General features: G+C 53.8%; 1 protein-coding gene across 2 annotated transcripts; it reads right to left on the bottom strand.

Moving 5' to 3' along the window:
• Positions 1–437: 437 nt before the first annotated feature.
• Positions 438–13592, bottom strand: RASIP1 (Ras interacting protein 1). Of its 2 annotated transcripts, XM_059906189.1 has the most exons (12): positions 13487–13592; positions 13110–13250; positions 11831–12510; positions 10002–10357; positions 6316–6969; positions 5573–5610; positions 5191–5342; positions 4969–5072; positions 2991–3234; positions 2613–2785; positions 1421–1568; positions 438–845 (listed from the first exon to the last, which is right to left on the bottom strand). In XM_059906189.1, exons 2-12 carry the CDS (start codon positions 13244–13246, stop codon positions 646–648), a joined length of 2886 nt encoding a protein of 961 aa, XP_059762172.1. In that variant the 5' UTR covers positions 13247–13250; positions 13487–13592; the 3' UTR covers positions 438–645. The 2 variants fall into 2 exon arrangements, with proteins under 2 accessions (XP_059762172.1, XP_059762173.1); XM_059906190.1 differs by lacking the exon at positions 6316–6969 and having other exon boundaries at positions 13487–13591.
• Positions 13593–13633: the final 41 nt, after the last annotated feature.

Raw genomic sequence — 13633 nt, 5'->3', positions numbered from 1 at the left:
AGGGAGGAGTGGGTTGCGGGCCCACACTTTCGGATGTGAGGGAAGAGGGATTCCAGAACAGGGACAAGAAACGTTGAGGCTCATCAGTGTGCCCGACAGGCAGAAAGGTCCAGAAGGGGACCTTGGGAACCCAGACTCCTGGGTCTGAGGGAGGAGGCTGGAGGATGGGCTATGGGAGGTCGAAGGGAGCGCTGGCTATTTCCCACTGGCAGGACTGAGGGCCTGATCTTTGGCAGAACAAGTTTAGGGCTCTGTTCTGAGATGCGTGGGAGGCCACAGTGCTCCTGGATTGGATTACATGCAAGAGGGCAAGCTGAGGCCGTGGCTATAAATATCACGGAGGATTCGGCAGGAGCCCAATGCTCCAGGCAAGGGCCCTGATGCCTTATTCCACAGAAAATCATCACTACCGCTCCCGAGTCTTAACAATAGAGGCATTGCCAATACCACAGATACCTTTATTGTTCCTGGCACTCAAATTCCCAAACCCATCTTCCCACGGTCCCATCCTCTACTACCCCCAAACTCAAACTCCCAGCATTCCACGCGGGGAAAAACTACAACTCCCAGAAAGCTCTGCGCTCAAACAGACTCTAGAGAAGCCGATGAATTTTCAAGGTTCGCGCGCTCGTTTGCTATTGGTTTTCAAGGAGGCGTGGCCACGGGAGGTCCGTGGCGGTGATTGGCCGGCAGTTCCTGCTGCTCAAGATCCCAGAGGAGGCGGCGGAGCCTGCGCAGTTCACGGTGCAAGGCGTCGTCCGTCACAGGACCGGTGAGGCTGAGGCGCGAGCTGCCCAAGGGCAGGATGAGGGGAGGATGGGAGGAGAAGCTTTCGAAGATGTCCCCTATGAGACCGAAGAAGTCGGAGTTAAATTCTGAAAATGGGCGTGAGGCAGCAGTGTCGGGGATAGCCGAGACTGCGTCACGCCCGAAGGAAGGAAAAAACCCCCGGGAGCTCCTGGAGCAGGGTCCCCTCAAACGCGACTCTTGGGAGTCCCCAAGCATCATGGGAGCTGTAGTTCAGACTATGAAAGGCCACCGTTGCCTGGGAAACGGGCGATGTAGTTGGGTTCTTGGGTCCATTAGGAAGGAAGGAGGAAGGACTGGGAACTTCGTTGTACAGATTCCTTAGAGTGGAGGGGCCTGGAACTCGGTCTCCTAGGTGAGGAAGGTAGTTTGTGGGGGAAAGAGGCTGGGGACCTGAACCGCTGCGAAAAAAATAAGGAGCTGGGAGCTTGAACTCCTGTATCCTGGGGGAGAATCCTGTATCCTGGGATCCAGCACTTAGATCCCGGGGCAGGAGAGGGCTAGGGGTCCAGAATCTTGGACCAGGAGGAAGGAGCTGGGGCTATGGATCCCTAGGTCCTGAGGACAGAAGAAAGCTGACAGCCCCAATGCCTCTGTCCCTATTTCTCCTCACCTGTGTCCACAGCATCTCGCTCTGCAGGGGGAGGATCCCAGGCAGGTGGAGGCCCGCGGCCAGGACCCAGCTGGTAGTGGCTGAGCAGATGGTGGAGCTGAGCAGGGGTCAGTGTGGGGTGGTCAGTTCGTAGGCTGCTCCATGAAGCCTGGTGGGAAGATGAGGTGAAAAATCTACGATCATTATGGGGCAGCTGAGAAATCCTAAGTGGAAGGCCCTCCATAGAAGAGGGCATGGATGTAGTGGGTAGACAGTGATGTCTGTGCAACGTCTTCCAGGTACTGTGAGACATGGTTGTCACCAAAGTGATAGTGGGAAAGGGCATACTCTCAGCTTTAAAAAAGAAAAATGTGATTTGCTTCGGAATACATGAGGAGGTAGGAGTAGGCAGGGGTGGAGAAGAAACAAAATTGACCATTAGTTTATGTTACTGTGTGCATAGGTGTTCATTATTCTACTGTGGCTACTTTTTGTAACCGTTTGAAATTTTCTGTACCTAACCTAGATCTAGGCAACAGAATCATCACTGTGGTTAAAACAAGAGACTCAACCCAGATTGCCTGGGTTCAAAAGTCCCAGGCTACTCATTGCCTTCTCGCAAACCCTGTGCCTCAGTTTCCTCACCTGTAAATTGGGGGAGAACAGGAACTACCTAACAGGGTTGTTAGGACGATTTAATATGGCAAGATTGTAAAGTACACAGAACTCTGACTGGTGCTTGTTAAATGCTCTGTAAAAGTTTGATAAATAAAAGTAAATAAATGAAATCAAGTGACCTAGCCTGCCTGATTCTCAGTTTCTTTGTCTGAACCAAATTGTCAATTAATAACCTACTTCACGAGGCTTAGTCAGCATTCAGTGAGAAGGGCTAAACACAGTATCTGGCATGTAGTTTACGTTCAATGAATGTTTTAAATGCCACATTCCTTGGTCCCATCCCAGACTTCCTGAATCAGCATGTCTGAAGGAGGGGACCCTGGAAACTATTATTAATAAGTCCAACTGGGATTCAGATGCAGCCAAACTTGGACATTTATGTGGCTGGCTTCCTTCTAGCTGCTGATGCATCACCCATGGTGTCTGAACTGGGACTGGGGATAACATGGAGTCCAAGGGGAGATCCAAGGGTAAGCTGAATACAGAGGACAGATGAGTGGGATTGGGGACTCAGAGGTCAGGGGTCAGGAGTCACCTTGAGCAGGGAGGTGCGAGGCACACAGAGCAGGTTCACAGCTATGGAGAGTTTCCGGAAGAACTCAGTGGCAATGTCACCCAGCCCAGCCCCCTGCAGCCAGTCCAAGACAAGGTCCAGGTTGGTTCGGATTTGGACAGCTCGGGACCATTGATAGAAAGGTCGGCCTTGACCTGTGGGGGAAGAGTGTGAGAAGCAATGGGTGCACGGACTCTGCCCTCCTGCGTCCCAGACCTTTCCTATTCTTCAGCTTGGGATCTGGAGCTTGCTCTCCAGAGTCCCTAAAGATGAGGCCTGAGCCTCTGATGTGTCTTAACTGATGCAGGTCTCAGTGGCTCCTGTCTCTGCTTCCCGGCCCCTTTCCAGACCCACCCTCACCTCGTTCCATCAGCGAGTTGAGAAGGGATGCATTGGAGAAGAAGAACAAGTAGCCGAAAGTCTGAGACACAAGGTCCGGGTGCAGCTCGCACTGGCTGGTCAGTTCCAGGGCAGCTTGAAATACGCCCAGGGTAGGTCTCAACCCTGGAGGCATGGCCCCCAGCTCGGCTCCAGGCCCAGGCAGCTCTGCCCCAGCTGTGAAAGGGTTACTATCCAGGAGAGCAGGCAGCGTTGAATACAGAGTCTGAGGAGACACAGAGGTGCAAACAAGGGGTTGGACTACAACTCCCTGGAAGCTTCAGGGTAGTAAAGCATGAAGGTACTGGGGAGCTCCACCAAAGGCTTCTGGGAATTGTAGTCCATTCTACCTTCAACACCCTAAAGGTCTCCATGAGCAAAATCCTACTTTCCACATAGGTTCCTAGCATTCATCAGGCCTGGGATACCTCAAGTTTAAGAAAGGCTTTCCAGAAGTGTCTTGGGTATTTTAAGACCACCTCTGATGTAGTTCTCAACAGAGACAGCTCAAGGAGGACAAAGGACATTGAAAAAAGAGGCTCCCTTCAATCAAAGAATTATTTATCCAGAATTCCCGAAGGAAAGGAAAAGAATGGAGAGTCAGGAAGTGGGAGTGGGGTGGCAGTTAGCCAGTGGAAAGTGAGATCAGGCCAAGGACAGGAAATGAGGTCAGAGCCAAAGAAGAAATAAAACCACACTTGGCAGGGATGTACAGGAAGTGAAGCCTGGGAGGAAAGGGCTTCACAAATCAAGGCTGCTCAAGGAACACAGAGACTACCTGTCCCAAAATATCCCCTTTCATTCTACAGATAAGGAATGAGGCCCAACATAAGACAGAAACCCTGAGAATTCCAAGAAGCAATATTAAGTTCAAGAGTGGTGGCGGTGGGACTTCCCTGGTGGTGCAGTGGATAAGACTCCATGCTCCCAATGCAGGCGGCCTGGGTTCAATCCCTGGTCAGGGAACTAGATCCCACATGTATGCTACAACTAAGAGTTCGCATGCCAAAACTGAGGAGCCCACGTGCCACAATTAAGGAGCCCACCTGCCTCAACTAAGGCCCAGCACAACTAAGGCCCAGCACAACCAAATAAATAAATATTAAAAAAAAAAAAAGGGCTTTCCTGGTGGCGCAGTGGTTGAGAATCTGCCTGCCAATGCAGGGGACACGGGTTCGAGCCCTGGTCTGGGAAGATCCCACATGCCGCGGAGCAGCTGGGCCCGTGAGCCACAATTACTGAGCCTGCGCGTCTGGAGCCTGTGCTCCGCAACAAGAGAGGCCGCGATAGTGAGAGGCCCGCGCACCGCGATGAAGAGTGGCTCCCGCTTGCCACAACTGGAGAAAGCCCTCGCACAGAAACGAAGACCCAACACAGCCATAAATAAATAAATAAATAAATAAAATTTAAAAAAAAAAGAGTGGTGGCGGGGGACTGGGGCAGGAAACAGGCCCTACAGGATGGGCACTCCAGGGAGAAAAAGGTTTGTGGCTCAGAAAAGGGAATGAATTCAAAGCTATAGGAAGTGAGGTCAGCAAACACAGAAAGTGAGGCCTGAATAAAGAGGTTTAATTTAAATGACAGTGCCTAGTATTATTTGATCTATATTTATCTATCTATCTATCTATCTATCTAACTTATCAGTGACTTAAGAGTGGACTTAGAAAACAGGAGCTTGATATAACAGTGATATAACCAGGCAGTGAAGTCAGCCTATCAGGAGGGGATAGTTGCGGAGACAGGAAGAGAAGTCAGGAAGGCAGGAAGTGATGTAAGCTCAAACAGGAAGTGGTATCAGAACAGCAAAGTGCGAAGTGGGGGAGGGCCTGGGACATGGGAAGTGATGTCAGAGAAGCAGGAAATGTTGCTAGGTCAAATAAGAAGTGACACCAGAGCAATGTGATGTAGTTCAAACAGGAAGTGATGCTATGCCAAACAGGAAGCAGGGGTCAAGGCCAACCTTGGTGAGGTAGTAGACAGACTGCTGGAAGGTACACATGATGACCTCATCCAGGAGGGCCATAGCCTCGTCACACAATTCCAAGTCATTGCAGAGCTGTGGGTCTGAGGACAGGCATAGGAGTGAGAGGGAGAACCAGAGGCTGCCAGGCAGAAGCCCAGGTCCCCAGGTGCAGGGAACGGCAGGAGGCTTGGACAAGCATGGGCCTGGGTCAGAGCTCACCCTCCTGGTCGGCCTCCTTCTCCATCTCTAGCACCTTCTCCTGCACAAAGCTCAGCAGCTCCGTGGTGTTGGCCATCCATAGCATGAGTGGCCGCAACTCCACAGACACAGCCTCAGGGGTCAAGGGCACCTCAGGAACCCCCTCAGGGTGGCTGGGAAAAGGGGAAGGGACTTGTAATCCTTGCCCAGTTTCCCCCCAAAATGTCCAAACCCCGAGATCTGGGTCTAACTGGGGTCAGAGTCCAACCCTCATTTCACAACTAGAAAAGTTGAGTCCCAAAGAAGCTTGCACTAAAACATGCATGGAAATGGGAACATAGAACTGGCTGCGAATCCTGACCCCTACATCACTCTAGACCCTTCTCCCCAGAGTTTCTCTTACTTTTCTGGCTGACGGTCTCCAATTTCCTTAATCTTTTCCTGTGGAACAGTAAGATCAGAATTAAGGTGAGGTGGATGAGGAAGAGAGGCATCTGAGTTAATGCCCTGATTTTTCCTTTTTGACAAGAGACTCTCCCCAATTTTCAAATGGACTCTGATCCTCAAGCTTCAGAATAGTCAATCCTCTTCTTACAGTTTAAAACACACACCCCTATGATTAAGAGTGGTCTGTCTCCCTTTAGGTCTACTTCTGCTCAGATGGAGTTTCCCCCTATTCAAAAAAAACCTCCTAAACCTTTCCTATAACTAGGCCCCAGCTCAATAGGATGGAACTTTCCCCGCCTCCCCCCACCCCAACTCTGAATGGCTTCTCCCTGGCAGATCCATCTGCTGGTCCGGTGGGTTTGTTCTCACTCGCCTCCAAGAATGGTCTCGCCCACTACGGCTCCAACCTTCAGGGATCTCTTCCCCTACCCCATCTCCCAGGATGGTTTCTTCCAATATCCCTCGGCTGCAAAGACAGGTACTACTGTACTGTCTTCTCTTTAAGCACTGTGGATTAATCCACAACTCCCAGCATCCCTTGGGGCCCCTTGCTTAATAGCCCAAGCCCCCTCCTGAGGTATACTGGGAGATGTAGTTTTGTCCTGCCCAACTACGAAACTAAGGTTGGAGGTGGCGAGAGGAGGCTCGGGAAAGGACTTGGGGCGCAGATGGGACTGGACGCAGGTTGGCAGTGCTCACCCAGACAGCCTCCTTGATGAGACGGGCCAGGCGGCCCAGCAGGCGCGGCAGGTGGCCCAGCTCCAGCTCCCGAGCTGAATGCTGCACACACAGCGCCAGCAGCGTGGCGGGCCCCAGGGGCGGCAGGTCCCCGGCGCCGGCGGCCGCGGCACGCACGATCTCACCCAGCAGCGCCTCTTCCTCGCGCGGCCGAAAGCGCAGCACGGGCTCGCGGCCGTCCAGGTAGGCCGCCAGTGCCTCACCGCGCTCCTGCAGGCCACGGCCACACAGGCGGCAAGAGAAAGCCCAGCCGGGGCCCGGCGGTGTGGCCCCGGGGCGTGCGGGCAGCCACGGAGGCCTCGCCGGCCCCGCGCCCCCAGCGCGGGGGTCCTTGTACATGAACAGGAAGTGCTCACCAAGCCCCAGCAGGTCGCCCGGATGCAGCTCGGTCTCCCGCAGCAGGAGGCACCCATTGTGCGTGACCGGGGCTCCCCGGGATGGGCGCACCATAGCCGGGGGCTCAGGACCTGCGCGCACTGTGCAGTGACGCGGCAGGATGTCCGGGGCGTTGAGAAAGGTGTCTACATACGGGGCTGGGGACCCACCGCGGGCCGAGGAGTTCCCACCCCGGCCGAACACGTGCTGCTCCCGCGTCATCACATACACCACGAAGTCCTGGAGGGAAAGTGAAGATGCACTAAAGGACACCACTCCACGAGGACTGGATGCTTCTGAGGAAATCCCTTACCCACAACTGACCAGGTCCCTTGAATGAGCACTTCCAAGGAGATCTCCTGGGATCCCAAAGGACTCACCAATTACCTCCGACCTCCCATGAGTGGACTCTTCAAAGGCACTTCCTATGGTGAACTGTCCCATAACATCCATCCTGAAGACTGGATACGAGGAAACCCCTTTCTTGACATGGGCTCTACCATTTCCCTCCCTCAAAGAATGGATGCTTCCCGGGAGATCTTTTTCCAATGGATTCTCCCATCTTCTCACCTCCTCTGAATGGACTCCTTCAAGGCAATCCCTTCCTACAGTGGATTCTCCCATAACATCCAGCCCAAAGAATGGGTGCTTCCAAGGACACCACATCTCCATTACTAAAATGGACTGTCCCACTACCCTCACCCTCTAAGAATGGACCTTCCCAAGGAAACCTTCTTTCTCCTAGGAACTCTCCCATTTCCCTACCCCAGTCCCCACTTGCCCATCATTCCACCCCTGTGATGGAGGCTTTCAAAGACATTTCCCCTTCCAATAATAGTTTCTCTCAATATTCCCAAAGCAAGGATACCTTTAAAGAGGCGTCCCCTTTGAACAAAGGTTTCTTCCATTATCTCTACCCCATGAATGTACACTTCCAAGGAGACCCACTTTCTATAATGGACTCTCATTTTTTCCCACCCCATGAATTTACTTCCAAGGAGCTGTAATTCTACAATGGACTCACCTATTCCCCCCACTCCCAGGATGGAGGATTCCAAAGACACTCTCCCTCCCATCAATGGATGCTCTCAATATTCCCATCCCCAAAAAGGACATCTCCAAGGAGATCTCCATACAGTGGCACTTCTAGTAACCCCATCTCATAAACAGATGTTTTCAAAGAGACCCTCTTCTTATAATGGAGTGTCCCATTTCATCCACCAAATGAAGAGGTGCATTCCAGAAGACCCCTTCCTAAAAATGACTCTCCCATCTGCATCCTATAAAAATGGAAGCACTCTGTCTGACCCCCTTCCTAAAGTAGACACTTCTTTTCCCCATTCATGTCTGAGAAAACAGTCATCCTGATATCCATAAATCCCCTCCCTACACTGAACTCTCTCCCACTACCTCCACCCCATGAATGCACATTTCTAAATTTCCTTACTACAATGTATTGGTTCATTTGCCTCTTGAGAAATATGGATCTTTCCATATTTCTGATCACCTTCTGAAGGTAGAATCTCCTATTTTTCATCCCTGTCTGGAGGAATGGAATGATGCAGAATACCTGAACCCCCTTTTTACAATGGGCTCTCCTGTTCCCTAACCCAAGAAGGGATTCTTCCATTGCACCTCACATGAACTCTCACATTACAGACACCCATGAATAGATGAATGCAAACAAATTCCTCTCTACAAGAGATTAAACTCTTACTCCTGTTCCCAAGGAATGGACACTTCCAATGAAGCCTCTTACAAAGAAATTTCTCATGAATCCCATCTGAAAGAATGGATGTTTCCAATGTTTCCCTCTCTTCCCATAACGTACTTTCTTATATTCCCAGAATAGATCCTTCCAACTTGACCACCATTCCAAAATAGAGCCTCCTATTCACCAACCTTGTCTGGAGGAATGGGCTGTTGTAATATACACAAACCCCTTCCTACAATGAACTTGCCCTGTCCTGTTGCCCCAACAAGGAAGCATGAATTCCTCCAATGCAAGTTCTTTGAATAGTTTTAACCTCTCACCCATATACACAGCCAAGTGACCTAACCCAGTTGGATCCCTCTCTGAGAGTAAAAATGGAACTGTTCAGTAAACTCCACCACCTTCTAGAGTGGGCTTTCCCATTGATCCCAGCTGTACCTGTTGAACTTGGCTGTACCACTGTTACCCAAAGGTAGACAAAACCATAAGAATGATTCTCCTAATTATCACACACACACACACACACACACACACACACGCGAATATTTCCAATAATACATGACATTTCTTTAATGAAATAACTTACCACTGGCCCCCAACCACTAATCTTTTCTTTCTCTTGCTCCCCAACACTCAAACAAGTTCTCCTATTGCCACTGATATATATAAAATAGAAGTATCACTACCACCTGCCCCCATCAACAATGCTCACAATCGTTCCAAAGTAAACCATCAACTTTAAAAAATGATTTAGGGACTTCCCTGGTGGTCCAGTGGTAAAGAATCCGCCTTCCAATGCAGGGGACTCGGGTTCGATCCCTGGTCGGGGAACTAAGACCCCACATGCCGCGGGGCAACTAAGCCCGCGTGCTGCAAAGTACGGAGCCCGCGCGACACAACTAGAGAGAAGCCCTTGCACCGCAACGAAGAGTCCGCACCCGCAACAAAAGATCCCGCATGCTGCAACTAAGACACGAGGCCGCCAAAAATAAAAATAAATTAATTAAATAAATATTTTTTTAAAAAATGATTCAATCCATTCCTCCTAAGACAACATAGGCTTACCCCGAACAAGATTCCAGACATCAATCAAATTATCTCCCTCCCCAGAAGATACTCTTCCATTACTCTCCCTCAAGAAAGAGAGGCCTCCAAGAAGACCTTTCTAAAATAGGCTCTCCCAGGAGTTACCTGGTGGACTAGTGGTTAGAATTCCGGGCTTTCACTGCTGTGGCCCGGGTTCAATGCCTGGTCGGGGAACTGAGATCACGCAAGTTGCGCAGAGCGGGAAAATAAAATAAAATATAAAATAAAGTGGGCTCTCCCATTCTCCCTGGAGGAAGACACTGCTTTCTCCCAACTTTGAAAGAAATGAATCATCGCCTACTTGTCCCTCCAGTGAAATCCTTCTCCGACATCTATCTCCACCACTTCCATTCTCTTCTCTGACATATCTGAGACTAACACGACCCACGGGATTCTGGGTGTTGTAGTTTTGCCGCCCATTCAACCGAAGGGTGGGGCATAGGTCTCTCTCGTTAGGAGAGGTTGCGCTTACCTGGGCGTCCTGGTAGCCCTGCAGCAGCAGGAAGTAGGGGCGGTTGCTGGGGGCCTGGATGAGGCACTGGGTCAATTGATCGAAGTCGCCGGGGTCTACAGGTCCGATTTGGGCATCGGCTGCCCCTGGGGCCATGCTAAGTGCCTGCTGCCTGCGCTCCTGCTGCCGCCGCCTCCGACCCTGCAGACTGAGCTCCGATACGCTGCGCCGCAAGGACAGGTTTTCCGAGCGCTCCTTGCCCCCGGACCCAGCCGAGGGCCCTGACCCCGACCCCGGGCCAGGACTGGCCAGCGCCGCCCCACCTGACGCCGCGCGGGAGCGGTTCTTCTGTGGCCGCCACGAGGGGGCGCCCGTGCCTGCCGAGAGAGATGGAGAAAGATGAGACGGAGACTGGAAAGAGACCTAGAGAGAGCCAGACTCGGAGAGCTAGAGATTCTAAAGAGACAATTGGCTGCAAAGAGGTGAGGCTGCTTCCCACATTTAGGTTTTTGCATATGCTGTTCCCTGTGCCTGGAACACACTTCCTGCTTGACTTCTACCCATCTTGTAATTTCAGCTCATAAATTCATTCATTCTTTCAGTTAATATTTTTTGAGCCCCTACTATGTGCCAGGCACTGTTCTAGGCACTAGAACTGTTCACGAAGAACCGAGAAGATTCTGCCCCAAGGAAAGCAGAAACCACCTTCTCTTGAACACCCTTCCCTGACATTCCAAGTCGAAGCAGAGAAGGGCACCACTGGCACTCTGAACTTTGTCACACACAGCCCTGGCATCTAGTAGGTGCCCAGTGGAAATGAGCTGAATGAGTGAACTGATGTTTTTCTCACTGGGCTGTGAAATCTAGAAGGACGGGAATTGTCAATGTCCCCACTGTATTCCCCCAGGGCCCTAAATAATGTGTGGCCCACAGAAGGTGTTCAGTGAATGCTTTTTGGAAAAAAAGAAAAGAAAAGAAAAGAAAAAAAAGACAATGATGGTTATAATTGCCATTCTTTATTTAGCAACTACTATATGCCAAGCCCTGTGCTAAAATCCTTTATATGCATTATATCGTTGAATCTTCGCCTAGGATTTTGCTGTGTTTAACCGGCGAAGAAAACCCATGAGTGTTAACTGCTACACCACTCTATCTCCCAAAGGGAGACTCGGGAACAGAAAAGCTGTGAGAAGGCTCCCTGAGCAGACACTATCTTTGTGAGCCCGGCCCCACCCCTGCCAGACTGTGACCCCCGACTTTGTTATTTCATCACAGGCGCACCTCCTGTTCCAGGCCAGGCCTTCTCAAATACTAGGCCCCCAAGTAGCCTGGTCCTTGGCCAATACAAATACCTCTTCATTTCCCGTGCACCACCCTCAAGCCCCCACTCAGGCTTTGCAGCCAACCCAGCCTAAGGTCACCTGGTCCAAGGCCCACCCTTCTGAAGCTCCGCCCTTTCTTAGGCTCTGATCTAATAGCCCATTTCCTCACCTTCCAAGCGCGTCCCCCTTCTAGCTTCCTTCTACATGGGCCCTGCCCCTCACGAGCCAATTCAGCCTACTACTGAGAGGCCATCTGCCATCAGGACCACGCCCATCAACTCTGCACCTGTCCCAAGGGCAAAGTCCTCGGGCCTAGCCCATCTGGCTGACCTAGGTCCTGCTCCACCTTCGCCTTCCCCTAGACCCAGCGCAGTCCCCGTCCCGCGGACCCCTCCCCCGGCGCCCGCCATCCTGTCCCAAGAGTCCCTCAGGCCCCGCCCACACTGGCCCCGCCCAAGCCCCACCAATCCCTCCACAGGCCCCGCCCCCAGAATCCGGCTTCCCACCCCACCCCACCCCCCAGCTCACCGTCGCCGTCTGCCGCTCCGAAGGCCTCCTGCTCCAGGCGGCGCGCCTCCTCGCGGCCGCGCAGCTCGAAACGCCGCGCCCAGCCGGGCCGCGCCCGCCACAGCTCCTGCACCAGCAGTGGGCGCTCCGAGTCGCCCAAAACTCGCAGGTGCTCCGCCCGCCACTCGCCGCTGCCCATGGCGCCCGCCGCGGGCCGGCCCAGCGCGTCGCACAGCGCGAAGGCGTCCACGCAGCTGCTCTCGCCGGGGCCGCTGCCGGGGCTGCCGGCCAGACCGTAGCGCTCCAGCGCCTCGGCCACCAGCTCGCGCGCCGTGGAGCGCGCCGTGGCCAGCACGCTCTTGTAGTTGGCGCCCGAAGCCAACCCGGCGCCGAAGATCTTGAGGACCCCCGGGGGCGCCGTGGCGCGGGCGGCCAGTGGCGGCTCGGGGGCCACGCCCGCCGCCAGCTCCGGCAGCTTCTTCTCGCTGGCCCAGCGCTGCGCGGCCCCCGGAGTCCCGGGGGCTCCCGCGCCACCGGACCCCGTGGTCCCCGAGCCCCGAAAGAGCTGAGAGATGCGCTTGGCGCGGCTCCCTGAGGCTCCCCCGGCCGCCTTGACCGCGCCCACTCGCCGCAGCTCCACGTGCGGCGGCGGCGGGGGCAGCGGCTCGCTGCTGCGGCTCCCCGTGTCCGAAGACGAAGACCTGGGAGCCCACCGGCGAGCAGAGACACGGGAGAGAGAACCAGAAGGACATGCAGAGACGGGGGTAGGGGTTAGAGAAAGAGAGAGGTGGGCAGAGACCCAGAGTGGGGGGGCGGGGAGGAACAGAGACCCAGAAAGAGAGGGACAGACACCCAGAGATAGTGCGGGACAAACACCCACAGAAGGGCGAGAGACGCGGGGTGTATAGAGATGGGGGGTGGCGTGGGCAGAGGCCAGAGGCAAAGAGAGAGCGAGGGAGAGAAAATAAATAAATAAAGGCGAGTCCCACAGAAGGAAATTCCAAGAGGTGAGCAGGGAGAGGAGGAAGGTGAACCAAACCGCTACTCCTTCTGTGTCCCTATCCCCGTGTCCACCGGCCTAAGCCCATCTCCAGCCCCAGCACTTCCCTCACCGGACCCTATATCACTGGGGCCCACTGTCCCCTACCGCCTGCCATCTCACTTGCCCATTCAGGACAGGAACTGAAGCCAACTCTTTCCGGTTCCCTGGCATTACCCAGTGCAGGGACTGGGTCATAAACAGGGACAGATGGGAGGCAGGTGGGGCAGGGGCAGCAACCGTGAGGAGGTGGGCACTCACTTGACGGAGACAGCGCTGGGCCAGCGTCGACCCAGCTTGGCCAGCTGCTTCCTGGGAGAATTGATCCACAGGCCCACCGGGAGATGGAGCTTCCCGAAACGGGGGCTTCCGCCCTCCTTCCGCTCACCAGATAGCATGGCCCTAAGGGAGGGTGGATAAAGCCCCAGCTCCTGAGGCCTTGAGAGGTAGGGATGGGGTGAAGGGGGACCTGGACTCCTGAGTCAGAGGGAGGAGGGGTCTGGGACCCAGACTCCAGAATCTGGGTGGAGGAGGGGATGGGAGCCCGGATTGCTGGTTGCTGGGATGGGGGATGGCTGGGGACTGACTCCTGGGTCTGAGGGAGGAGGGTGCTGGACTCCTGGGTCCCCAGCTCTTACCCTGCTTTGGGTCCCAGCAGCACCCGGGGGCCCTGGCTCCGCTTGCCCTGGTTGGTTCCTGACCCCGCTGCTCCTGTTCAGCCTTTGCCTCTGCCCCAGCTCCCAGCACTGGGTGGGGGACAGGAAAAGGCAAGAGGAAACCGGCAG

Source organism: Balaenoptera ricei, chromosome 19 (genome assembly GCF_028023285.1).
Source record: "Balaenoptera ricei isolate mBalRic1 chromosome 19, mBalRic1.hap2, whole genome shotgun sequence".
Lineage (NCBI taxonomy): Eukaryota > Metazoa > Chordata > Mammalia > Artiodactyla > Balaenopteridae > Balaenoptera > Balaenoptera ricei.
The sequence above is the reverse complement of the archived record's forward strand: the minus strand, read 5'-3'. Positions and strand labels throughout refer to the sequence as shown.

Excerpts from the sequence above, each read along its gene's own strand:
- RASIP1 (XM_059906189.1), bottom strand. The coding sequence starts at position 13,246 with ATGCTATCTGGTGAGCGGAAGGAGGGCGGAAGCCCCCGTTTCGGGAAG. Across the intron at positions 2,786-2,990 it reads CAACTCGCTGATGGAACGAG|GTCAAGGCCGACCTTTCTAT; the intron begins GTGAGGGTGGGT and ends CTTCCCCCACAG. Across the intron at positions 1,569-2,612 it reads CTCGCACCTCCCTGCTCAAG|GCTTCATGGAGCAGCCTACG; the intron begins GTGACTCCTGAC and ends TCTTCCCACCAG.